The sequence below is a fragment of the Osmerus eperlanus genome, chromosome 13, assembly GCF_963692335.1.
Source record: "Osmerus eperlanus chromosome 13, fOsmEpe2.1, whole genome shotgun sequence".
Taxonomy (NCBI): Eukaryota; Metazoa; Chordata; class Actinopteri; order Osmeriformes; family Osmeridae; genus Osmerus; species Osmerus eperlanus.
In genome coordinates, this window is record NC_085030.1 from 10,061,725 (window position 1) to 10,087,920 (window position 26,196).

The following is a 26,196-nucleotide window of genomic DNA, read 5'->3' on the forward strand; positions in this document are numbered from 1 at the left end:
GGTGTGGACCATCGCCATTCAAATCAAGGGTATTTAGATAAATACTCCTTAACATTAGTCAGGAAAAAGTGCCCCCCAGTTTCTCTCTCCACCAATCAGACAGTTTTAAAAGGCTTATCCCAGCTGTCTCCAGGGCGTCTGTAATGATCCCAGTAAACAACCGTTAGAGGTGTGGTGCGAGGGCGTGCTTTCTACCTACTGGAATGCCATACTGAACACTGCACGTTGTGTATGGTATTATGTCAACATCCGCCCCCCTCCCCCCCCTCACACGCTCGGCATCTGTGTGACTGTAGGTAGCCGGTGGTCTGAAAACCACCAACCTACCCCTGGCTCGCTCCAACTCAGGAAAGAGCCCCGCCCCCCCCAAGCCCCCCCGCCCTCGCTCCCGACCGCGGCCGGCCTCGGCCCTGATGGACCTGCGCAGCCCCATCCCGGAGGGCCGTGTGTTTACCCAGCATGCCGAGTGGGGCTCGCTGTGTCGGCGCAGACGCAGGCCCCCTCCCAGCGCGCATCACTCCCCAGGGTTGAGGCGGGCGGTCGCCCGGCCCTGCTCGGTCATAGAAGCCGGCGTTACTATGGATACACGGTCCGCGCAGCGGCACAGAGTAAGATGTTAAACACAGACACACAAACACAGTTTTCCTCAGAGCAGAGTTTGACCTATCAACAGCGCCTGTATTTGCCCTGCATTCATACCTGTACTGCACTTACATACAGCAATCTGCCTGCTCTCTCTCTCTTTTTGTTGTTCGTTCTCTTTCACTTTCTCGTTCAGTCTCTCTGTCTCTCATTGTCTGTGCAGTAAGGACCTCTGTTATATCTCTGTTGCCTTCGCTCTCTTTAACTTTCCCTTTCAATCAATTTCTCTCTATTTTTACTCTGTCTCTTTCAGGTCTTTCTCTCTCTCGCTCTCTCTGTCTGTCTCTCGCTCTCTCAGCCCAATTTTCTACCTCATCGCTCCCATGAGCTCTGTCTCTCATTGCCCTAACTCATCCTCAGTTCACATCACCTGGAGATAGGCTGACTGGAATGAATTATGTGTGTACACCACCCGTGCAGAGAAGACCTGTGTGTACTTGTATGTGTGTAAGTGTGTAGGCTTCATGGCCGTGTGTGAGTGGATTAGAAATTGTTCGTGTGGGCCTGTGTGTTTGCTTACGTGTGCACATGTAAGTGTGTTTACAGTTGGTGACATGCAACCGCAGTTTGTTTGTATACTACTGCATGTGTGTTTGTCCTAACTGTCCAGTTCTTCCCAGGCTCTGTCTCGCCCCCCTGGGGTGTCCCCGTTAGAACCCCCCCTCAGGGTGTCTCTCCAGAGGTGCCGCTCTCTCCCCCTGCCCCCCAGCACCCTCACTGCCCTGGCCCTGCTCCTGCCACACACAGGTACTAAAGCCACAACCCTCTGCACACACCAAACTCAGTACAACACACTGTCACACTGTCATCTAGTCCCGTTGTGTCACACTATGTCATATATGGTCCCACTCTGTCATGTAGGCACACTATGTCACACCGTTACTGTGTATTCTCACACTGTGTCATGAAGTCATACTGTCACACTCTGCCATACAGTCACAATGTGTCACACTATGTTATACAGTATAGTCACAATGTATCAGACAGTCTTAGTGACTCTATGTCACACTATGTCATGTAGCCACACGGTATTTCATGCTCTCATGTCGTCATATTATGTCACACTGTGTCATATTGTCAGATACTGTAGTCACACAGCTGTGTGTGTGTGTGTGTGTCAGACATGGGTGAGTCATCGTCAGTCCGTTTGCGGACGGGAGACTCTGGTTCCTGCAGGAGGAGACTGCTGAGGCCTGGCTCCGAGCCTCTACAGGTCAACATAGTGAGTCAACACACACACACACTCTCACACACACACACACACACACACTTTCTACCCCTAACCCTTAGTCTGTATCTATCTACAACAACTTTCCAACACACAGGTACACATGTGTGCAGACACACACACACACACACACATGACGTGCTTAAACACACACTGACACTCACCTGTACGTGTTCAGGTGAATCCTGCTCACCTTGTTTACTGTTAGACCTTCACACTCACTAAACAGGTCATGGTAGTGACAGCTTTCACTTCTACTGGCTATTTTCTACTTTTAATGAGAGAACAGTTGACTGGGTATTGCGTTGGAAGGGAATCTGTTTTGGGACCAAATCAACGATCTTTGAGAAAGTGCTTTGATGAGTAACGGGAGCCCCAGAGGGATTCCGACAGGAGGGAAGGACTTGGTTCTTTTCTCTTCTCAACTTTCTGCCATAGTTTAGCTGGAGGGTGAGGTCTCTCTGTCTTCCTCTCGCTCGCTCGCTCGCTCGAGCTCTAGCTCTTCCAGCTCTGCCATCCCCGTTCGAACAATGTTTGTAAGGAGCTCCCCACGTTGTTGCCATGACGTTCGGCGGTTCCTGTTTGTTGCTGTGCCTTCTATCTTTAGAGAGCCTTTTTAAGTGTGCGTTAAATGGAGAGGGTGTGTGGGTGAGAAAGAGAGGAGGAGGTAGGGCGGGGATGGCTTTGTTGTATGTTCATTTGTGGTGTTGATTTGGCCCTCTAGGGGCAAATCATAGGAACAGGAAGAGTTTTGTGTGTTTGCATTTGTTGTGTATGCATGTGGGAATGTCTCTGTCTGTACGTGTTTTTCTGTATGTGTGTGCGTGTGTGTGTTTGTCTGCACATGTGTGTGTGTGTGCGTGTGTGTGTGTGTAGCCCCTTACAGTAGCTCCTGTTGTTTTAGTGGGCTTGCTGATTCTGATGGGCCCTGTAGAGAACACAGAGGAAGTTCCTACATCAAAGTCTCATACTCGCATGTGATCCAGCTGGGAGTCGTCATGCTCATACAGTATTACATGACTTTGGGACTCGTTCTAACAGGAGGAGATAAGGAGCGCTACTAGGATCAGCTTCCATGGCTGGTGTGTGTGTGTGTATCCAGCCGAGAGGGTGTGTGTTTGTGTGTGAGAGCAGGATGGAGTGTGCATGGCTGTGGTACCATAGTCCTACTACTAAAGCCCTGGGACTGGGGAGAAAGGGAAGGGCAGGAGAGAGAGAGGGGAACGGGGAGGGAGGAAAAAGTGAAAGGGAAGGAGAGAGAGGGGACAAGGGGGGTTGAGAGAGGGAGAGGAAGAGATCGAGAGAAACAGAGAGGATAGAGAGGTCTTCCTCACTGCAGTGGATTAACCACTAATGCTGACACATTTATTTTTCCTCTTCAATTCAGTGGATTTCTCCTCCAGTCATTCCTGCGTGTCTCACTCTCACGTTGTGCTCTCTCCCCCTATCCTCCTATCTAGCAGCTCTAATACATAATGGACTACGGGGCTGCTAGTGACAGAGAAGATGAGAGGCCAGTATGTTTCAGTAGCCTAAAACCTTTCTGTCAGCTTGTCACTATGTCTTTCTTGTCTGCCTGCCTGCCTGCCCGCCTCCCTCTCTCCCTGTCTGCCTCTCTATCTTCCTTCCTTCCTTTCTGCCTCCCTCTATATCTTCCTTCCTGCCTCTCTGTCTGCCTGACTGCCTTTGTGACTTTGTCCTCCCTCTCTCTCACTTTGCCGGCCTACCTGTGGCCTTACCCAGAATGAGTTTCTGCTCAGATAGTGTTTGTTCTCGGTCTGAGAGTTTAGTTCAACGTGAGTTGGTCAGGGCTAATCACATTACGCAGCGCCTCTTCTTACGAACAGATGAGTCAGCAGCCCTGCAAGAGCAGGGCTAAGAGATGAGAGAGGACACCTAGAAGTGGAACAAACACACACACACAGACATTCTGGATAGACACATAGCGGATACACACACACGCACACACACACACACCCCTTGCATCTGTGCTCAGGCGAGATAATTGAATCACAGTGCACAGCTGTGTAGGTGATGCCCACTTCGTGAACCCAGACGTCACATACTTACACTAACACACTCCGTACACGTGGTACACTTCTGCATGCTACACAGACACTCTTTACACACTTCCCATACCCACTCTACATGCACTTGGCCATCAGAACAATACGGACGGCTGGATCAACTGGGCCATTGTGGGTGTCACACACAGGCACACAGACACACCATACGCACACACACACATGCGCACAACCTTCAAATGCATCGAAGGATTCCTCCGTTGTAAAGCATGAGTCACTGCCCTGCCAATGGCATTGCTTCCAGCTGGCTGAGAGGCGTAGCTGGTAGTATCTCGGTCTAACAGATTGTGTGTGAGCGGTCCATAACTCTCCATCTACCGGAAGCCTACGCTTCAGATTAGTGACAGAGAGAGACAGTAAGGATCTGTCTGAATGCATGTGCTTCACTATAAAACCACTTAATGGAGAACTATGACTCTTAGCTTAGCAGCCCTCTCCTTTTGTGTTCCTGAAGTGAGGTGTATCTGGTAGGTTTATGGGGCTTGGCCCTCCTCCATGACATCCTGTAGCTCGATGCTAAAGGGAGGATGTTGTGGAGGATCTGGTGGGCTGGGATAAATGGTAGGACTTGGTGGATGCGAGCAGGTGGGTGCGTCAGATCGCACTGCGCTGTCTGTCTCTCAGGTGTGTGTGTGTGTGCGCGTGTGTGTGTGTGTGTGTGTGTGTGTGGAGGCTCGGGGCTTTTTCTTCTCTTATGTAACAGCTGAGAGGGTTTTCCTTTGAAAGATGTTTCCGTTTTTTTCAGATGTCTGCTCGCCTTGCTGAGACTAGAGGCTCACTGCAGTATGTTAATGCTCTGACTCACTGGTGTATCCTGTTTTAACTCATTGTACAGTACTCGGTGTGCTATGCTGAATAGATGCGTGTGTGTGTGTGTGTTTGTGAGATAACTGCACATTGTGTTCCGTAGCCCATGTGGGCCACCTGGAGTCCAATCTACTACACACACACACACCCACACACACACTCCTCGTCCTGTCACAGTGCCATCTATGACATGGGAGTAGAGTAAGAGAGTAATAAATGTACTAGAGTAGTGTGTTGACCTACAAGTAGTGTCAGACCATCTAGCTTGCTGCTGATGCAGCTTATAATAGCTTCTAGTCCACCAGAGGTCTCTTGAGGTTAGGCCTTCTTTTGGGAGTGCAGACCTGGCACGAGGTCAACCGAGAAAGAGCACCGCACGAGAACGCTCTGTTGCCCGGACAACAAACACCTAGTCTAAACAATGCACAATACCCAGGGCCCTCGGTCCCCCTGTGAAACAATGATCCAGCACCGAAGCGTGCGTGCAGTCGTCCCCTGCCAGAGAGAAGCCCTCCCATGGGCCGAAGTGTGTGAGAGCCAGGGTGTATTTTTTGTGGCAGCTGCCAGGTCCTGTGTGTGTTATTTATCTGACCTCCCTGCTACTCTCTCCCCCCCCCTCTGCTCTGCATCACACCGTCACCCGGAGTTCTCTCCGTCAAGCGTTACGCAACCTCTCCCTCTCCATCGCCCCGCCTGTCATTTTCTCTCTCTTTGACTCTCTCTTTGACTCTCTCGTCGGACCTCTGTCCTCATTCAACCTCTACCGCCCACTCTCGGGTTTTCCTCCTCCTTTCTGTCCCTCACTCCGTGGGCCTATGCCGCTCGCCCCACCTTCTGTCCACATCCCCCTCTCTTCCCTCCCTCCTTCCCTTCTTCTCCCCAGCGCATGTGAACACACCTGCCAGCTGGGTCACAGTGGTCAAGACAGGGGGTCACGTGTGTGGCAGTGCATGAGTTACCAGGTGCATGTTCCATTGCATGTGCATCACAGGAAGCTCCTGGGTGAGCTGTGTTCAGATGAAGCTCCGGGTCAGAATCCAGCACTGAAATCTATACAAGTTTGGTGTCTGAACCTGGGCCTCAGATGTTTGAACATTACAGTGCAATGAACTCGATTCTGAGTGAGTCTCCTCCCCCTTGGTGATACCATGCATGTAGCTGTGGGAGATACCATGCGTGTAGCTGTGGGAGATACCATGCATGTAGCTGTGGGAGATACCATGCATGTAGCTGTCACTCTGCCCCCATCACCTGACAGACCTTGTTGTTTTGTGAAACAGCTGACTGTATTACTAAAACAAATGCTGACTTCTTTATCAAGTTTCTAGGTGCTGGCACAATCCTATATCCTCTTGCTGATGCTCTAAAAACTGACTGGACATCTATGCAGAAAGCTAGAGAAATCAGCTCTGACTGGTTTTAACTGAAGTAGTTTCCCAAAACCAGAACCACAAGCCTTTTCTTCAGGGAGATCATAACTCCCCCCCCCCACTCAAGAGAAAGCGGATTGAAAAATCCAGTTAGTTAGTTGAATTAAAAATGGGAAAATATTTAGCTGTATAAAGTTATAACGATGACAAGTCAGTTACAATATGTTTCTGCTGATCTCGCATTGAGCCATTTTAGTTTTCTTTTGTTCAGTCCAACTTGAATCCTGTCTTCATAAAGACAAGTTATTCTTTCTCTTCCTATCTGTCTACATGGCAGATATATGGTTCTCCATTGTGTTGGCTCAGTGGGGTGCTTGGCTCTGAAACAGGATCTCTGGGCCCAGCCATCTCTCTCCTTCTCCACTCTCTCTCTCTCTCTCTCTCTCTCTCTCTCTCTCTCTCTCTCTCTCTCTCTCTCTCTCTCTCTCTCTCTCTCTCTCTCTCTCTCTCTCTCTCTCTCTCTCTCTCTCTCTCTCTCTTCCACAATACCTCCACAAAAGAGCGAAGACCACTGATATTTCTGAAGACAGAATTCATTTTCGAGTGCGTCTGATGGGACTGGGGAGATTGAGCAGCTGTCTGACACAGGTGAAACGGAGTGAAGACGGCAGCGGAGCTCGCAAAGCTCTGGGGCTTTTGTTCTCGCTCCTCTGGCTCCCCCGCCTTATCTCCTTGTCTCACTGAGTTGAACTACTGGGAGAAAGGAGATAAGAAAAGGAGATGATGAATGAGTGTTGAGACTCAGTCTCGATAGGCTCCTGTCTGGTCTCCTACTCCACAGATTCCCCTCTGCGGACTCCCTTAATCTATGACCTTAATCTCCACATGCTCTGTGTCTTGACCCACTGTGTCTAATCTGCTCTCTACTCTCTCTTCCAGACGTCTCCTTTTTGTACATTTCTCGGGTCTCTCTGGTCAGTGGCACCTGAGCATGCTTAGGGTCTTTCTCTCTCTGGTCTTTTTCCCTTGTATATCACTGGGATTTCTGTTTGGTCACTTTATGTCTTTATATCGTGGTCTTTGGCATTTTGGTCTCTCTCCATAAGTTTATCACTGAGCTCTCTGGTTACTTTTGCGAGAGCCATTCTGGTCTTTAATACTATCGTTTCTCTCTGTTCTCCTTTACTCTCTGGTCTCCCTGACCCACTAACTGACCCTCAGATCTCCCTGTTAAACGAACAACCAGCTGAATGCGTGAACAATGGTGACAGGGTTGCCTTCAGGAAATGTCTGGCGTTTTATTTTTAGGCGTCACCGTGGCCAGGAGGCCCAGAAGGAAGCAGGAAGCCCAGCGTGGTTGTCGTGGAGACGAGAGGGGAACAAAATGGTCGGCCAGCTCGGAGGGGAAATGGGTGCGGCGGGCTCTCCCTCCCCATTAGCCAGGCATGTGCCGCAAATAGACCCGTTCACTAACAAGCAGCCTGTTAGATATGCAAAGTTGTCTCCAGGAGAGAAACTACTGTACTTCTGAGGATGAGTTGGAGAATGGCTGCCAGCCAGGCCAGACTTGGAATCAATGACTGACCTCCAGGTTAAATCCACAGCTGGAGATGAAGGTCATAAACTGAGGTCTACTTATAAAGCCATAGACAATAAGCCTGTAGACACACTGGCTTCAGCTAGACAATAGACCTGTAATTTTAGCCAACAGGAGACTTTTCTGAAAAGTCTGCCAGGTAATGTCCTATCTATTTTAGTGTCTTTGTATGTGTTTGACTCTTAAGTATGCACCATCTTTACGTAGAGTATATTTCAGGGGTAATGGGACAGATAGTTTGGAAAATATCAACGTTAAAACCAAAGGGATGAATTGGCTTTTATGTATTCATCATATTCATATGACCTCACACGCCACAGGTTGAGGGAGGTGGAGGGACCACTCTTCATAATATGGTCATTATTACTGAGGCCTGGCAAAACAATGAGTGATGTCATCGCCAGCCATGCCACACATGCATGTTTCCTGTCAGCGCTCCAGAGTACTCTGACTAACACAGTCCCTAGGGCTGATCCAAGTTCAGGTCACAATGCTCCTGCTGCCTTTACCCCAAGCATGATAGCAGTTTCAGGACCTAAAGAATCCTTATATTGGAATTACAAAGAGCTGTGTCCCAGATTAGAGAGATTAGATACAGATTCCTGATCCTAACTGTTGAAGAGGACGACACATTGTTTATTGTATGTGACTCATGCAGCTGTGTAGGTTCAAACTGTATGTTAAAAGTCAGAGCCAGTTGTATTACAAGTGGAGGATGAAATTGGTTAACGAAAGAATTATGTCAAGAAAATTAAGTTATTTGGAAGAAACTGGAAAAAAAGAGATGAGCTGAGATTTGAATTCCTCTGCTGCTTGCTTCTAATACATTTGGCTGCAAACGTGGCCTATCCAGCCTAGAGCACCATTAGCTCCTCTGTTATTAAGCCAGTTCGTCTCACTGCCCTGTTCATATCACACTAATCCTCATCCAGAAACCAAAACATTGTTTGTATGTCAATGCAAACAAGGTTTACATTTAGTCATTTAGCAGACGCTCTTATCCAGAGCGATTTTTATCCAAGGTTTGTGGTGATGCTGTGCCACAAGGCTCTATCTCACACACAAGGTCATTAAAAGTATGTATTTACTATGACATCTACAAGAACGATTCTGTTCTGACTGCAGAGTGCTTGGACGGAACACTCTAGACATATTGACATCCCCGTCTGCTGTGTATGTATGAATGTATTAGCATTTGTGTGTGCTTATTCGGGTAGGTTGATGCGGGTGTGTGTGTGTTAAGATTTAGACTTTCAGATGTGACCTTTGTTGTCTAAATGTCAGAGAACGCTGTGGAGAGGAGTCTACAGAGGCAGGGTGAGCAGGCTTATGTAACAACACTTCACACACACAGGAAAGAAAAAAGACTGTTTGATAAACGACAGAATATCTCAGAAAGAGTCCTAACTCTGTCTTCTCCATTGAAGGTTTATGGTTATATAACAGTGAAGTATGTGTGTAGGAGCTGGCCGTGGATAATTCTCATGTTATGTGACAGTATGAAAATGATCATGCAGATTAGTCTATTTCTAGAGATTTCCATTAAAGAGGATTCTGGAATCTGTTGCTATGTCCCAGAGTTCTCCAGCCTGAGTGTGAAATCTGGAAGCCTTCAGGGGTACTAAGATTTTCTTTTTCTGCATGAATTCATTCATGACCAATCTTGTGCTGCCCTTATAATCTGCCAACAATGGGAGGTGCGGGCACGGGAGGGACAAAGTCACAACAGGAACGCGCTCAAGCGTTTTACGTTTTTTTCCTCTCAGCAGTCAACACGGTTCAAACTGGTGGACCAGAATAGCATTTTGTTTGCCAATGTGAGACGATCATAAAAGATAATTTTGTTGTTGAACCCCATTTGGCCGTACGTTCAGATCGATATCACTGAGAATTTGGCAGGCTGTGGGGGACAGGTGCCAACAACATTATGCAAGCAAGTGGTCATTCAGGGTAAATTATATATAATTGTGAGGTGTAGGCTCACTATCCTTCACCACAATGACAATTATTAATTAATGGAGGTGGCGGAATATTTTTTACATTGGAAAATTCAATTCTACTTTTTGCCTTTCTGTTTGAGTAATATTTTATTATAGAGGCAAATCGTGCCCCCTGCCCCTCCTTCGTAACTGATGATGGCTAGTCGCTGATCAGTATTCCAACAAGACCGCCTCTTTTCAGCTTCTTAACCGCTCATCTCACCGGTGTCTGAACCGGGAAAGCAGGCTCAACAGCCCGCACACAGCCTCTCCGTGTATGCGCTCAGTATCTGCTGGCTCTACATCAGACGGTCGGTGTAGTGAGGGAGAAACGGAAAACACCAGCGGGTGTTGAGTCGAGGAGAATAATCGGTGCAGACAGATGATGATGATGGTGAGGATGATGCATCGGTTCGCAAACCCCTAATGATAAGCTGCGACAACGCGTAGTGTGAGGAGGCGTGGAGGCAGTTTTTTTCTGTTATTTCTTCTCATTCTGTAATGGTGGATGCCTGGCCCGTTACGCTGAGTACAGATTGAAAGCTGAATCCCCCGCAAGCAAGTCTCTGTGATCATCTGTGAGCGTCCAGCTGCACTGCACCATGGCCTTGGACGTCCAGACGTTCGTGGTGTTCATTGTCATCGCGGTTCTGGTGCTCGTTAACGTTCTGTTGATGTTCATCCTCGGTACTCGTTGATGGATCCGCGCTCGGGGCCCGCTTCGCCTGTGTGTAGGCTACGCAGCGGTAACAGAGGACTGGAAAGAGAACGAGCGCGCGTTCATTGAGAGTGGGGACACCCAGCACTCCAACATGGCTACACATTGAAATGAATGACGTTGGTACAACATGATTTATCTATTCCCCGATTCCTCCGTGATGTCTTGTCCTCTTACCGTCTGTGGCAGCTGCTGGTGGTGTATTGGTGGTCATTAGCTGTGCGGTTGCAGATGTAATGTTCCTTAACCCTTGTGTTTATTCGGAATTCCTATCCCCCCCTCTCAAGATCCTGTTTCCCCTCTATCTCTCTCCCTCATCCCTCCATGTTGAATATGTATTTCTACATCGTTGTGCTTTTGGCGTTTGTCTTGGAATCATTTCACCCCGAAAAAAAATGCTTCTCAGGATTATGTAAAGTGGATAGATATGTCGGAGCTCGCTCAGATTAAAATTCTCACAATTCTGCTGAGTCAGAATATTATTTGTGTTCGATGGATAATGGAAATCATAACAAATCCTCAGATTTACATCTATTACCCCTTTGAATGGTATCCAGTATACTCTGCAATCACATAGTCTCCATATTAAGATCATGTTATGATCAGTAAAATGCTGATGGTGCTTGGGGACATTTCTGTATTTAGTTAGTTTGTGATCAAACACATTGTATGATCACCAGGATTGATAACACAGAACATGTTCCACCAATAGCATTTGAAAAAGCCTGATGAAGAGGAGGGCCTCAACTCCAAAACACATCACCATGGTTTCCCCCATTTTAAATGACATCACAGTACAACTCCCCCATTTTACAGTTCACAATACTCCGGAGTTTACCTCATTATACATGCAACATTGTATTCATGTACAAGCAGGTCACAAAACACATACATAATAGATTACTGTATATATGCATGTGCTACATTGGCAAATAGCACAATTATGAAACTTATGTTCAAAAAAATATATATATATATAAATTGAGACCTTTAAATATAGACCGTAAACTTACACTTTGCATTCATACATATTACATTTACATTTAGCAGTGAGATTAGATGAGATATGAGATTAGGGACCTTTCAGGAGGGAGTGCAGGTGCTGTGAATCTTTAATGAAAGTTAGAAATAGATATGAAAAAATCTTATCCTGAGACATCTGTGTGATCCGCAGTTCTAATAGAGCCTGGGACACAGCCACTCCCTGACGTTTGACGCTAAGTGCAAAAAGTGGTAACTGTATTGATGTGTGTGTGTGTGTGTCATTGGTTGGATCCATACTAAGTAGAGTGTTTGCACATTCTGTAGGTGGCTCAGTCACATGCAGTAGCATGTGGGACCATGGCAGTGTGTGTGTGTGTGGTAAACCAGGTAGAGAAAGGCCTCCCCAGTAGGAACCTCCCACTGGGATCATAAAAACATCAATACAGTCTCTGTGTATAGTGAGTGTGTGTAGCGTTGTGTGTGTAAAAAGACACACAAAGTAAAAAGACACGTGTGGGAGCATACATAACACACACATCAGCGATGTGCATCGGTGCATGTTGTTTGTGGGATCTCATACTCTACATGTTTGTAAATGTGTGTGTCATCTGTATGGGGTTACATATTGTATCAGCATGTGTGTGTCTAATGCCTGGGGTTAAATCAGTGTGTGTGTTTTTGTGTCTTCTATGGTTAGCCTTCGAAGCTGAGCCCTGCATGCCTCCCTGGTGTTCACACATTTGGAATAATTCCCAATGGCAGCTGCTTCCTAATAGAGTAATGTTAAATGCTGTGTAGTCCAAAGTGCCAGTGTGTGTAGATCGTGAGTGGACGTATGTGTGTGTATGGTGTGCGAGTGAGGAGCTGTTAGTGGTGTGTGTGTGTGTGTGTGTGTGTGTGTGTGTAAATCTCACTGGTTTGAAGCAGAGCATCTTTGATTGGCTCTCAGTCTCAGGGCATAAGTGTATTACATAACCGGGTTGGCAGACACAGGGAGGACCAAGCGCGAGACTCAGTGCGACGGAGATAGAGAGAGAGAGAGAGAAATAGAGAGAGAGAGAGAGGATCCTCTATCTGGGATATAACACCTTACAGCTCAGCATCTTTGCTCTTCCTCTGACAGAAGACCAGCACACACCTGCTTCCAAAGGGATTTTTTTTACCATGCTCGCGTAGTTCGGTCTCTCCATGCATACGCTCTCTGAACAGTTGAATGCCACAAACATGGTAAGCCCTGTGTGTGTCGGTGTGTGTCGGCATGTGTGCACGGCTCTGCTGTGGATGAGAGAACGCTGTCGGAATGCAGCGAGGCTGCCAGTGCAGTGAATGCTGATGTGTTGTGTTGCAGGGACAGAGGAGATGGAGATAGGTAGAAAGAGCCGGAAAAAAGAGAAGGGGGGGTAGGAGATTTAGGGTCTTAGAATCTTAGGTTATCACCATCTATCTCTGTGACGGAGTCCGCAACAGCGGGAACACCGGCACAATTGTTTCCATCCTGCGGGCTCTTTCCCTGCATGATATTTGCATTGACCTATATAAAAGTCCTGGCTTTTTTTCCAAACCAATGATCTTTGATGTTGTAGCGACCAGGTAATAAAATCCTCACTATGCCAGGTCATAGAGTAGAGGGATGTGGAGGTGAGTGGGGGGAGGAATGGAGGGAGGGTGGGGGTGATGTTGTGATGGTATCTGTCCCCCCCCCGCCCCTCCCCCGGGTATGTGTTGCGAGTATTTCCTTTGATCAAGGGGGTGTCAGCCGTCACCGAGTGGGGATTGTGTGTGTGTGGGGGGGGGAGAGCGATTGATTATGTAACTCTTTTAATTTATTCCGACATGGAACGGGATAGGCTGCCTCTCATTGCGGTGTGTTGGAGGGGGCAGAAGTGGGTCTCATTAGCCGGCGAGAGGAGAGTGGGGGCTGAGGGATGAAACGATTTGGGGAGGAACATTAGCCGTGAATGGATACCCCCCCTCTCCTTTATTACAGAGGTGTGATGGAGTGAAGAGAGGGAGAGAGAGAAAGGAAAAAAGTAACCCAGCAAATGGGGTTGAATGTATAGTGGATTGCGGTAGGGTTGCCTAGGGAGCGAGGTGTAGGTAGGGTAGAGGGGAATGAAGTTGACCCAAGTAGAGGAGCTGATCTGGGGGGACCTTCTCTAGTACAAGTCCCCTGGGTGGTTGAGGTGATGGTGGTACCTGTCAATTCTGAAGTCTTGGAAGGCCTCATTATAACTACATAGGTTCAAAGACCAGATAGGAATCGTCTTGTTCCTGTCATCCCTCTAAGCCTGGTACGGACCATGTTCAACAATTACACCCTAGGGAGGATCATTCTGAGGGATCTGAATCCGAATTCCTGCTCGACTCAAAAATCAGTTTCCTTTTCATCTGTCCTGTTTCCATAGCAGCATGACACACACACACGTGAGAGTACTTGGTCGTGTCTGGTGGGACTGAGGAGAGGACTACAGGAAATTAAGTTGTCTCAGCCCCGCACCACAGTGCCTGATTTGCCAGTAATGAACCAATCACTCACATCCTGACCTCAGTGGCAGCTTCTGGCTCTCCAGGCAGAGCAGGGAGGAGCCAGAGCAACATACATCACACCCAAGGACAGGGCTGGGGTTGGTACTAGAACTAAACACAGGACCAGCATTAGAACTAACTGTTTTGAAGGACAACCAATCCAGAATTATCGAAGGTCTCCTCAGTGTCATGCTTTCTAGTCATTATTCCATTAATATGACTTAGCAATGCTCAACAGTCACTGTCAGTCAGGGGTTCAAACAGGCTGATAGCCACCCCACCCCTAGCCTGGTCCTAACCAGACCCTCGTACATTTCATTTGTACAGAGGGTCTGGGATCGCTCCATTGACAAGCGTTAACTTCCTTGAAGGCGGGTACTCTGTTGAAGTTTAAAACTATTGGATCTGCCCAGAGCCACTCTGATCTGCCATAACCAATCGCTAGCGTTCGCCTTAGCCAACTCCTTCACCTCGGAGCTAGCTGCCGTAGCTGGAAAATCAAACTTTTCCCGAACCCCGTGGGGAGGAGGGCCACAACATCATGACCACCAACAAAACTCAGCAAGGATTGTTCTTGCTCCGGCTTTAACTTATGGATATTCGGCAGCGTTGCCACAACCGCAAAATATCTTTGCTCGCATCTTTCTCCGCCGCCATTACTGAACTACAACTCAAACTAGTGCACGACATCAACGTCATCGTTCTCAGCCACTCCATCTGTTCGCTGATTGGACCTACACATATTTTTTTTCTGAAAACCGACTGATGCACTGAAGTCCCAGACCTAGTACAGAAGTAAAATCCAAATTGAGCGGAAGTACGTAGGAGGGCAGAGCCAGGCCACCCCGCCCCCTCCTCTGCCTGGGAGTCCAGACAGGAGTTGAAATGTCCAGTTATCTTGGCGATACTGGCAAAGCATCTTCATCTGTTGTCATGACAACCTCGGCTCAGTCCTGTCCTCCTCCAGGCTCAGCGGTCCCTCCCATGGTCACTCCTGACTCCCGATTGGCTTATATCCCCCCGCTATCCCAGCAAGCCATGGCAGAGAAAGGATTGTTGGCCGGTTTAAGGGGGGATGTGGACACGGAGTGTGAGAGCTTATATCCTTATGGGGGCCGGGATTAGGTACAAACAAACTGCGTTCTCTCTCTTTCCCTTTCCCTCTCTCTCTCTCTTTCTCTCCATCTTTCTATCTCACTTTCTCTCTGTCTGTCTCTGTCTCACCCTCTGCCTACCTTTATTTCCTAGCACACAAACCCGTGTCTTAGACACACAAATTGTGTGGGTATTTAGTAACACACACATACACTCACAAACATCATACAGGCAGTGGAGATCACTTCAGACTGTAATCACCATGAAGGCATTTGAAAGCCGGTAACACATACACAGTATTTGAGTTTGCCTCATGCACATAGACCCTGCAAGTTCCAACCAGCAAACAAATCCTCAGTGCTGTTTTGAATGCTTCAGTAGGAAGGGCTCTTCTCCCTGAGATGCTGCCCTGCGGGGGGTCTTACTCCCTAACATCCACACTGACCTTTCTGTGTGTGTGTGTGTGTGTGTGTGTGTGTGTAGGGACCTGCATGCATGTGTCTGTATGCCTTACTGGATGTTTGTGCATGTGTTTACCTTTGTACTGAAGAATTCACGCAAGTGTGTGTGTGTGTGTGTGGGCACGCGCCAGTCTCAAGGTGACGTAACTCAACCCCAGTGTGACGGATAGAGGGTGTTAGATGGATGACGACCCCCCCCACACACACACACACACACACACACACACACACACACACACACACACACACCTACGCAGGAACACAGATCACAAGACCTCCACACCCAGATGCACCCTTGCTCTTTAGCATTCACGCTGACACTCACGGGCGGGCGAGATGAAGGAGGAGGTAGAGAGAGAGACAGACAGAGACACCAGATAATAATCTCTCATTTGTTTGCTCCTTGACACCTGTATTAGATCAACTCAGCTGTAATCATTTTAATTTCATAACCTGCCAGTTAGGACCTTCAAGGAATCTGTGTCGTCGTGCTGTGCTTCATACTAATGGACTTGGCTTCCTGTTGTGTGTCCACTGTTCAAGCCTCGTGTTGTGTTCGTGCCCACAGTGTTGGCTGTTTTTGCATAATAGAGTTACCTTTGGTGCATTGTTGCTCTATTATAGATGCTAAGCTGCTAATGGAAGCTAGCTTTGTGTGCGAATGTGCGTGCGTGCATTATCATACATTTATCTGTGAGAGAGTTTGGACAGTGAGATCCACATGTCCGGGACAGAATAATTTGAGTAATTACGATCCTAATGAGCTCAACTACAGCCATGTCTCTTAACATGGATACATGCACATTACTGTATCTGCACTGGTTAGTAACATTGTGTACAACACATTCTTCATTCTACATCCCTGCAAACGTCTCTAATGACATTTGCAAGGGATGTAACCTCAATGTTAATTACCTGATGAGCTGGAACATGGAGCTTAATGCAATTAAATCATCCTACGGGTGGATATAAATGTGTGAAAGTGAGAGCGTGTGTACGTGAGTGTGCACGAGCATAGCAAGTATGTGATTAACGTTTGTCACAGCTGGGTAGGTAATGATAGTGATGTTATGCGTTGGATGTAGTTAATTTGATGACACAACACTTACTGATGGAAAGATTTCGACACAATTGTAGAAAATAACTTTATATCATTATCTCTGTTTCTCCTCTCTCTCCTCCCCTCTCTCCCTGTCTTCTCTCTTTCCCCTCCCTCCATCTTCTCTCTCTATCTCCTCACATCCCCCTGTCCTCAGTTGATAAGCGGAGGTTCGATTGTCAGCGCTGAGGCGGTATGGGACCATGTGACCATGGCGGACCGCGAGTTGGCGTTTAAGGCCGGTGACGTCATCAAGGTGCTGGACGCGTCCAACAAGGACTGGTGGTGGGGCCAGATCGACGAGGAAGAGGGCTGGTTCCCCGCCAGCTTTGTACGGGTGAGTAACACACACACAAACGATGGTAACACACCACAGTTAACACTGACACACACTGACCAAGGCCTTGTGGCTGTACCAAAATCCAGGCAAACATCCAAGGGGGCTTTTGCAGTTGTAAAGTTGCAGCTCCCTCTCTAGAACTGTCTTCTGTTAGTTATATAGAACACAGAGTCTGCGGACGTTTTTAATAAGCTGTTAAAACTCACTTGTTTCGTAAGCACTTTGTTTTGTAATGTGTGTTTTGCCTTCTGTGCAGTTTGTAACTTTTAATTAACGATTTTATCTATACAGATATTACAAAAATATATATATACAGTATTTAAAAAGTTTTTCATTGTACAGCACCTTGTAATTTTAGTTTTGAAATGCATTTTATAAATTAAGTTTACTTACTTACTTACTTACAAACATTGTCACATGTAATCATATTAATTTCTCTTTCAATTAACAAACAGATCATGTAACACACACACACACACGCTCCTCATGGGTAACAACAAACATTTTGTTGTCGCACACACAAGACATCTCACGCACACCTGTGTCTTATGAACACATTAGTGAAGCTAACAAACACACACAGATGAGAGAACTGGGATTCTAACCCTCAGAGGCGATATGTCCCCTGTGCCTCTGCCTCTGGCACTGATAGTGACAATCTAACATGTTCTACAGACAATATCACTCCTAGATACCGTCGTCAGGCTGGTTCAGTGTCCTCTGATACACTCTATGATGTTATGTTATGCTCGTAAAACGGGGCGTGACAATGATGTAGTAATGTATACACTTAACAGAGGCTTTTATCCAAAGCGATGCACAGATTTCAACCTGTAACCTCTGGATCTGCAGTTGAGTGCTCTGCCACTGAGCTACACTTATCACCTTTAAGACAAGTTAGAGGAGAAGATATTTCTTGAAAGGCTTTCCACACACAGCAGTGTCAGGATGCTTAAAGGCTCTGATAAGCCCTTCTGGTTATTTAATGTTCTCTGATGATTGTTGCCCTGCTTGATTGCAGAGCCTAGCTTTAACTCCTCCCACGTCAACCATACTGTTCCCGACCCCATGATTAAAAGGACCAATAGCCAGCAAGAAAGTTGTTTTCCTCAAAATATATTAAATATATATTTAATGTGTGTGTGTGTAAATATATTACACACACATGCACACACACGCACACACACACACAACGGTGCAAACTCTCCTGAGTCCCCCATGCCCCACCCCACCCCTCCATGCCAACCAGAGCGCCCCAGAGCGCCCCAGAGCGCCCCAGAGCGACGGACGGACCGACAGGCTGCCAGTCAACCAAAAGTGTGTTTCTGTCATTCTCTCCCCCCAAGGTGGAAGCCCACCCTCCTCCGCCCCAAACAAAACAGGTTTTCTATATCAACCCCATAGCAACTCCACGGTGCCAAAACACCACGTCAAAGGTGCGTTCCCCCCCCACCCCCAGCCTCATCACTCCAACCCATCCAGTCCCCCCCCCCAGTCTCCTCCCCACCCGCTCAGTCTGTCTACGCAACGTGCCCCCCCCCCTCCCCCTTCCCACCATCACCTCTGACAACACCACACGCATACACTCATCATAACATTCACCATGACCTCCATGACCCCCACACCCCCCACACACACATCATCCTCCAGGTCAGACCAATACGAGTCAAAAGTAAAGTCAGACACCAGATCAGACCAGATCCAGATTTCAATTTGATAGACTGATCGTCTCCTGAGTGCAATTAAGATTCATGGGGATAACATAACCATTCTGAGGGATAGACACATTTTTTTATACAAAATGTAACTCCCCTGTGGGCTTCTCAGTACCTACTTTCTTTCGACTGTACTCATCTTTTACTATTGACTCTGATTCCCGTGTAGAATGTAGTGTGTGGTGTGTAGGGGGCTAGCCAGGTCCTCGTCAGCGACAGTACCTTCCCACCGCCTCTGCTTGTCTGTGAAGCCACATCTCATCTTGTGTTTGGCATTCTACCCGCCGGCTCTTTGATGTTCTCCTGGCAAACTGTGTGTCATCAGGTGTCTGCAGTGCTGGGCATCGGAACAACGCTCGCTTGGCCCTAGTCTGAGAGAGAGTGGGGGATGAGGGTGTATGTGAGTGAGTGAGTGAGTGAGTGAAAGTGTGAATGTGTGTGTGTACAAGGCTCTCTGAGCACAGCTTGGACAGGATTTGGACATTCTCCCTTGGCATCTGTCCCTGGCAGTGCCCTCTGAACACTGGATAGCTGGTTGGCAGTGTGTCCCTTACCTACTCCCTGGATCAAAGAACATTGTGTGTGTGAGTGTGTGAGTGTGTGTGCGTGTTCGGGTAGGGGGGGAGGGGGGGAGGTCCTGAAAATATATTAAAAAAGGATAGTACAGATTTGCTGTGGACCACTGACACTTTGACATCTATTGCTTCAAATGTTTTTGTGTGCAGTATAAATCAAAATGTGAGTGTCAATTACCTCAGGTCAGGTATGTGTGGATTTGTGGCTTTAGGGGTGCTTCCCTCACTCATGTGTCTGTGTGTGTGGTCTCTCTGTGTGTGTGTGTTGCTTTCCTCAGCTGTGGGTCAACCAGGAGGATGGAGGGGTGGAGCCAGCCGAGGGGACCAGTGAGGTTCAGAATGGCCACCTGGACCCAACCAATGACTGCCTGTGTCTGGGCTCGCCCTTGCAAAACCGAGACCAGATGAGGGCCAATGTCATCAACGAGATTATGAGCACTGAGAGGCACTACATCAAACACCTGAAGGACATCTGCGAAGTATGGAACACACACACACTCTCACACACTTTGTCTCACTAATATACTGTCTCATACACACTCTTCAATCATGATCTTGAGCACAGAGGGCCACTACATCAAACACTTGAAGGACAGAAGAGTACAGGACACACCACCACACACACACACACACACACACACACACACACTGTCTTCCTCTCACTGTGCTGGACCTTGTCTCTCAGGGCTACTTGCGCCAGTGTAGGAAGAGGGTGGACATGTTCAACGATGACCAGCTCAAAGTGATCTTTGGGAACATTGAGGACATCTACCGCTTCCAGATGGGCTTTGTGAGAGACCTGGAGAAACAGTACAACACAGAGGATCCCCACCTCTCTGAGATAGGACCCTGCTTCCTAGAACACGTGAGTCACAACACAAGAACGGGACGTATAGAACCTGGTTTTCTAGAACAAGTTAGGTAAACCAAACCATTTTTTCTAAAACAAGTTAATTATGGGACCCTGTTTCCTTGAACACGTTATGTACAGTAGATAGAACCATGTGACCTAGGACATGGGTCCTATACATTGTCCTATAGAGCATGTAAGCTATTTAGAACCCTTTGATGTAGAACACGTCAGGTATCTAGAACCCTGTGTCGTAGAACACATGAGGTATTTATAAACCTGATTCTTGGAAAACAAGGTATTTAGAACCCAGTATCCTAGAGCATGTGAGCTATTTCAAACCCTGATTCCAGCAGCACGTGAAGTACACTGAGAACACGTGCAGAGCAGCAGCATCACAGCTACATTGTTAGATAGATTGTTAGAACCCCCGCTTTCTAGAACAATGGCAACTCGGAAACAGGGATGAATCATGCTGTGGAGATGGTTGAGGGAGTGTAGAGAAAGTGTTTTGTGTTGTTTTGTTTAAATGAAGAATGTCTCCTCAATTTTTGTTCTGCTCCATGATTTTTAAATGGTTGAATGACTTCAACCCTGAATCACAAAGCTTATATTTGGCAGTGAAAGAAATGCCATGACAAATGCCTTGACCTACTTCTACAAGAGGCTGAATCTCATTTCATATCCTCTTCACTCAGTGTTTCCCCTACCATTATATTAGGGGGGCTCCCCGCCCCCACCAATGGCACCCCCCGACCCCCCTGGAAGGTCAAGTTAATTTTTTAATTTAGCACCAGATCACAAAATAAGTCATTTAAGGTTACCTTTCCTATAAAACAGGTCTATTACACAAACTAAATGGCCTTATGTTATTTATCTTATTTACACGACGGCATGTCATTTCTGTCTCTACATGTCTCTACCATGTCGTCGTCCCCCCCCCCCTCCCCCCAAAGCTGTAAACCTAGGGGAAACACTGTCACTGTTTTGGGTTTTCCTGCCTGCTTGTCTGTCTGCCTGTCTGTACTGTTCCAAACTCCCATGTGTGTGCCTTACAGCAAGACGGGTTCTGGATCTACTCGGAGTACTGTAACAACCACCTGGACGCCTGCATGGAGCTGAGCAAGCTGATGAGGGACGGCAGGTACCAGCACTTCTTCGAGGCGTGCCGTCTCCTCCAGCAGATGATCGACATCGCCATCGACGGCTTCCTGCTCACGCCCGTCCAGAAGATCTGCAAGTACCCTCTGCAGCTGGCCGAACTGCTCAAATACACAGCACAAGAGCACAGGTAGGAGACATGCGCCCACGCACACACACACACGCACACACACACACACATACACACACACACACACACACACACACATACACACACACATACACACACAACCATCCTAGGTTTTTCATCTCTTGTTAGTCAATGTGTTTGTCTAATCAAGCTCCAGGTCATTCACAAATCACACTTTCACAGCCAGAGAGGGATAGATGCCAGCTTCCTGTGCCAGTTTGTCTGTGTGTGTGTGTCTGTGAGGTATCGACTGGCTGCCAGCTATAGAATTCTGCCTTCACGCACACACACACACACACACATCATCTGCTCTCGTCAGGCCCCTACCCCAGGACAGTATACCAGGCATGTCCTAGCCTGACAGCGTTTACAGGCTCAGTTAACTTGTAAACAGTTAGTTTTACCTCTAAATTTCATTTAATCCAGATAATTGCTCTATCTCAGGCGATGCTGTGGCAGCTGATGTTCTGGTGTGTTTTATAGTCCTGTGTAGCAGATTTACTGGCTCTTTGATGTAACATTCGCTCATTTCCCGGTAATAACTCATGTCCTGTCTCCATAGTGACTATCGCTATGTGGCGGCAGCTCTGGCGGTGATGCGGAACGTCACTCAGCAAATCAATGAGAGGAAGAGGAGGCTGGAGAACATAGACAAGATTGCCCAATGGCAGGCCTCTGTTCTGGACTGGGAGGTACAACCAGTAGCCCTAAACTAAACTTGAGTAGCCCCACCCTACCAGCCCCACCCCACTAGTAGGGTGGGGCTACTCAAGTTTGGACTAGTTGGAATTACGCAGTATAGAAATCAAAAGGGACAGGTCACACAAATGTCAATAATAATGTTAGCATTTGGATTATGGAGACGTGTTGCTAGCATTGTTAGCACTGCAAATTACATTAGAAATAATTAGTCGTTGCTCGAACACACATAAGAATATCCTAAATAAAATGCACAAAGTTGTTATATTATGTTGAAGTGCTTCCGTCATCTGTGTGTGTGCTTGGGTGTGTGTCTGTGTGCATGTGTATTTGTGTGCATGTGTCCAGGGTGAGGACATCCTGGACCGGAGCTCAGAGCTGATCTATACCGGGGAGATGTCATGGATCTACCAGCCGTATGGACGCAGCCAGCAGAGAGTCTTCTTCCTCTTCGACCACCAGCTGGTCCTCTGCAAGAAGGTGCACAACCCCCCTCTCTCCCCATCTCTATCTCTCTCTCTCTCTCTCTCTCTCTCTCTCTCTCTCTCTCTCTCTCTCTCTCTCTCTCTCTCTCTCTCTCTCTCTCTCTCTCTCTCTCTCTCTGTCTCTCTCTCTCTCTCACTCTATCTATCTCTTGATATCTCTCTCTTTCTTTCCTTCTCTCGCCTCTGTCGGTTTGTTTCGGGATGCCTCTCTTTCTTTCTCTCTCTTCCTCTTTCCCTCACACACTCTCTCACTCTTTCTCTTTCCCTCACACACTCTCTCACTCTTTCTCTTTCCCTCACACACTCTCTCCCTCTTTCTCTCACTGCATGTCTAACTCAGTCCCCACTCACTATATATATCTCTGTCTCTCTCTCACTTTCTCTCTCTCTCACATGATTTTCCCTTTCACAATCCTCTTCTCCGCTCTAAAATATCTCCTCTTTCAAGTGGTGCTTTCTAAAAAAAAAACAAGCTTGCATGCTGACGTTCCCTGATTTAAAAAGTGCCCCCTAGGTGAGAAATGTTCCGTGCTGGTGAGAAGTGCTTTTGAGCATCTAGTATCTCCTGGGATGTGAAGCCCATACATACTGAATGGTCAGACCTTCCCTGTTGATCCCAGAGTGCCTAGCTGAACACACACTAGCTGTCACACAAGAACATTGTGGTATTGTACAAGCTCATGATTGCCTGTAAGATGGAGATTACCACAGGGTTCTACACTTGTTATCACACACACACATATTCATTCGCTATGCGGACATTTACTATACACGAACACACTCTCTCATATACACATGCACATATAATAATAAATGTATATGTACTGATAAATATAGTACTAAATGTTTGGATACTCCAACATATACTCTTCCCCCTTTGCTCCACCCCCTCTCCTTTGCATGCATGCATGCATGCACACACACACATACACACACACAATCCCCCTCCATACATACTTTTCCTTGTTATCTCCCTCACCATCTTGTAAGTGCGTGTGCATGCTCAGTTGTGTGTATGTTCTTGTGTGTTTGTGCGTGCGTATGTGTGGTACTATGTCTTGAGCCTTGCTTCCCCATGGCATGCCTGCTCTCTTATGGGGTGAGTGGCTGCAGGACACACTTCAGTACAGTTCCTCTCCCCCCCATTCCCCCTCCAAAACCCCCACCCTGACATAACATGTGTAATGCCAGCCCTCAGGGCGTGTTAGTAGCGTGTTGCATGTTGTCTTTCTTCCTTCCTCCTCCTTCCCTCCTCACATCTCCGCCTTTTCGGCACGGAGACAGCGATCTCATCTGGGCACGCTCATTAGCAGTTTGTTGGGATTCTCAGCGTTTCTCTCTAATTCTCATTAAAAGTGGAGGAGAGCTTAGTTCCAGGGTTCTGCTCCCTGACTGCAGTCTTAACAGTCAACGTCAACGTCCGCGCGGCGCTGTGTAGGCGGCCTGGTGGTTAAGCGTTTACCCAGACAATGAGGTTGAAGGTTCAGTCCCCCTGAGGACCGCACCAGTGACTGGATGGACCAAACTCCAGGGTTCTATTTTTGGCTCTCAGTTTTTAGTTGCGTAGGAGTTGGAGCGGGGCCCAAGGCTTTACAACAACTGTGTCCTGCCAGGGGGCTGTACCTGTGCGTCAAGCTATCTCTGGGGACCAATAGACCAATTGTCTGTTTGTTTTTTCTAATGTGCTGTTGCCTTCCCTGCGCAATGAACTGTCAACACACACTGTTGCATCTAAATCTAGTTATTTGTGTACAGTTTGTGGGGCTTCGATATTGATTTCATGGTTTTTGTGCCTGAAAATAGACTCTATTCAAGCCAAGCTGTCACTTGTGATTCTGTTCTGTGTGGCCTCAATCCTCGGTTCAAATCTTTTTAAATTTCATGACTGAAATTCTTATCAGGGCAAACATTTGAATTTAATTCACCTGGTACTGCAGGCAGAGTAAAGCAAAAGACCATAGTATTTGAATCTACTATTGAAAATACCACTTGAATCTGGTGTCTATAACGGACTAGTCATAGCATCTCCAGATGGAGAAGGGTTGCATAAGCCAGTCTCCATCAGCGCAATAAGGAGTGGAAGATACCCTCAAGCTGACACCTCCTGTAGATTTAACACACACACACACACTCTCTAAGAGCACCCACTCTCATTCTCATTTCTCTCCCTCTTTCTTTCCCTTGCTCACTCCAGGACCTGATTCGCCGGGATATCCTGTACTATAAGGGCCGCATCGACATGGACCGCTACGAGGTCCGGGACGCCACAGACGGGCGTGACGACGACTTCAACGTGAGCGTGAAGAATGCCTTCAAGCTGTGCAACAAGGACAGCGAGGAGATCCACATCTTTCTGGCCAAGAAGCTGGAGGAGAAGATCCGCTGGCTCAGGGCCTTCCACGAGGAGAGAAAGATGGTGCAGGAAGACGAGAAAATTGGTTAGACACAGACACACACATAGACACACACATAGACACACACATAGACACACACATAGACACACACACAGACACACACATAGACACACACATAGACACACACATAGACACACACACACACACAGACACACACACACAGACACACACACAGACACACACACAGACACACACATAGACACACACTTGTCATCTCTGGTACATCTTGGTTTGTCCCAAAGGCACACACACACACTATTGTATGCCTCTCAGTCATAAATAACATGAGTTGTGAATGTCATTCCACCTTGCTGACTAAAGGGCTAGCGGGCAACACAACAACACAGTCCTGGACACACCAGCAACTGCATCCAATTGCAAGTGTGTGTGTGTGTGTCCTCAGGTTTTGAGATCTCTGAGTACCAGAAGCGTCAGGCAGCCCTGACGGTGAGAAAGGTGACCAAACAGAAAGGTGAGGCAACACGGAGATATCAGGTGATTTTCCTTTTCTTCTCCTCTCTGAGCCGTCTGTCTTTTCATTGCTGTTCATTCATAATGCACCTCACTAACACACACACGCACATTAATGCGTGTCTTGTCACTTCTGTAGAAGGTTTACATCATTTGGGACACTTGTAATTTTGGAGATGCCTCTGTTTTAAATGAAAAATGACAACTTCTTAAAGGTAAATAATTGTGTATCAGTTTATTCTTAGCTCCCTGTCAACCCAGCTTCCCCTTTTAGGAAACCTTATGTGACGTTAGCAAGGAAAATAGCCTACATTTGGAACATTACAATGCTACAAAATAAACTAGCTTGAGAACAATTGAGGTATCGAAACGAATTACGAGCGTCTCCAGTACTGTTTACATTAAGCAAATTGTGACATATACACGTATTACTGTACACCACAGAACAATCTGTAATTCCAACCACATTTGAACATCAACGAAAAGACAGAGGGCTGTTTGCATGGAGGTTGATACTGTCAGCTATGGAGACTCACAACAGATGGATGTTTTGGGATGTTTCACTATTTTTTACATGTTGATGTTGTTTATACCGTTATGGTACACACTGAGCATGAGGACCACCATACGACTAACCTAACAACTCTGTTGTTCTAATGTTGGGATGGGCCCATTTTTCGAGTTGTTTGTCTGTGCTTTGTGTCTGTGTGTGTATGTTTTAAAGTGCTGTATGTGTATATACCTGGCACAAGGTGAAGTACTTTCT

At 47.1% G+C, this 26,196-nt stretch overlaps 2 protein-coding genes across 14 annotated transcripts in view; one reads left to right on the plus strand and one right to left on the minus strand.

The window, feature by feature from the left end:
* The window catches only part of hdx (highly divergent homeobox), a 350,307-nt gene that overhangs the window by 121,223 nt on the left and 202,888 nt on the right, over positions 1–26,196 (minus strand). The gene's annotated exons all lie outside the window — the stretch shown is intronic.
* LOC134032065 (rho guanine nucleotide exchange factor 9) overlaps positions 1–26,196 on the plus strand; it is a 34,658-nt gene that overhangs the window by 2,697 nt on the left and 5,765 nt on the right. For 5 of the 13 annotated variants that reach the window (XR_009931981.1, XM_062475863.1, XM_062475857.1 and 2 more), the window contains exons 2-13: positions 297–608; positions 1,263–1,389; positions 1,764–1,864; positions 16,748–16,927; positions 18,277–18,366; positions 19,499–19,699; positions 19,906–20,085; positions 21,129–21,361; positions 21,924–22,053; positions 22,409–22,540; positions 24,740–24,983; positions 25,363–25,431. Coding sequence is in view for 11 of the 13 variants with exons in the window: in XM_062475863.1 (XP_062331847.1) it covers positions 297–608; positions 1,263–1,389; positions 1,764–1,864; positions 16,748–16,927; positions 18,277–18,366; positions 19,499–19,699; positions 19,906–20,085; positions 21,129–21,361; positions 21,924–22,053; positions 22,409–22,540; positions 24,740–24,983; positions 25,363–25,431 (1,999 nt within the window). In the remaining 2 variants the exon portion in view is untranslated. Of the gene's footprint in view, positions 1–296; positions 609–1,262; positions 1,390–1,763; positions 1,865–10,408; positions 10,549–16,747; positions 16,928–18,276; positions 18,367–19,498; positions 19,700–19,905; positions 20,086–21,128; positions 21,362–21,923; positions 22,054–22,408; positions 22,541–24,739; positions 24,984–25,362; positions 25,455–26,196 lie in introns of those variants that run through there. The other 8 variants (XR_009931980.1, XM_062475862.1, XM_062475861.1 and 5 more) reach the window with 4 other exon arrangements.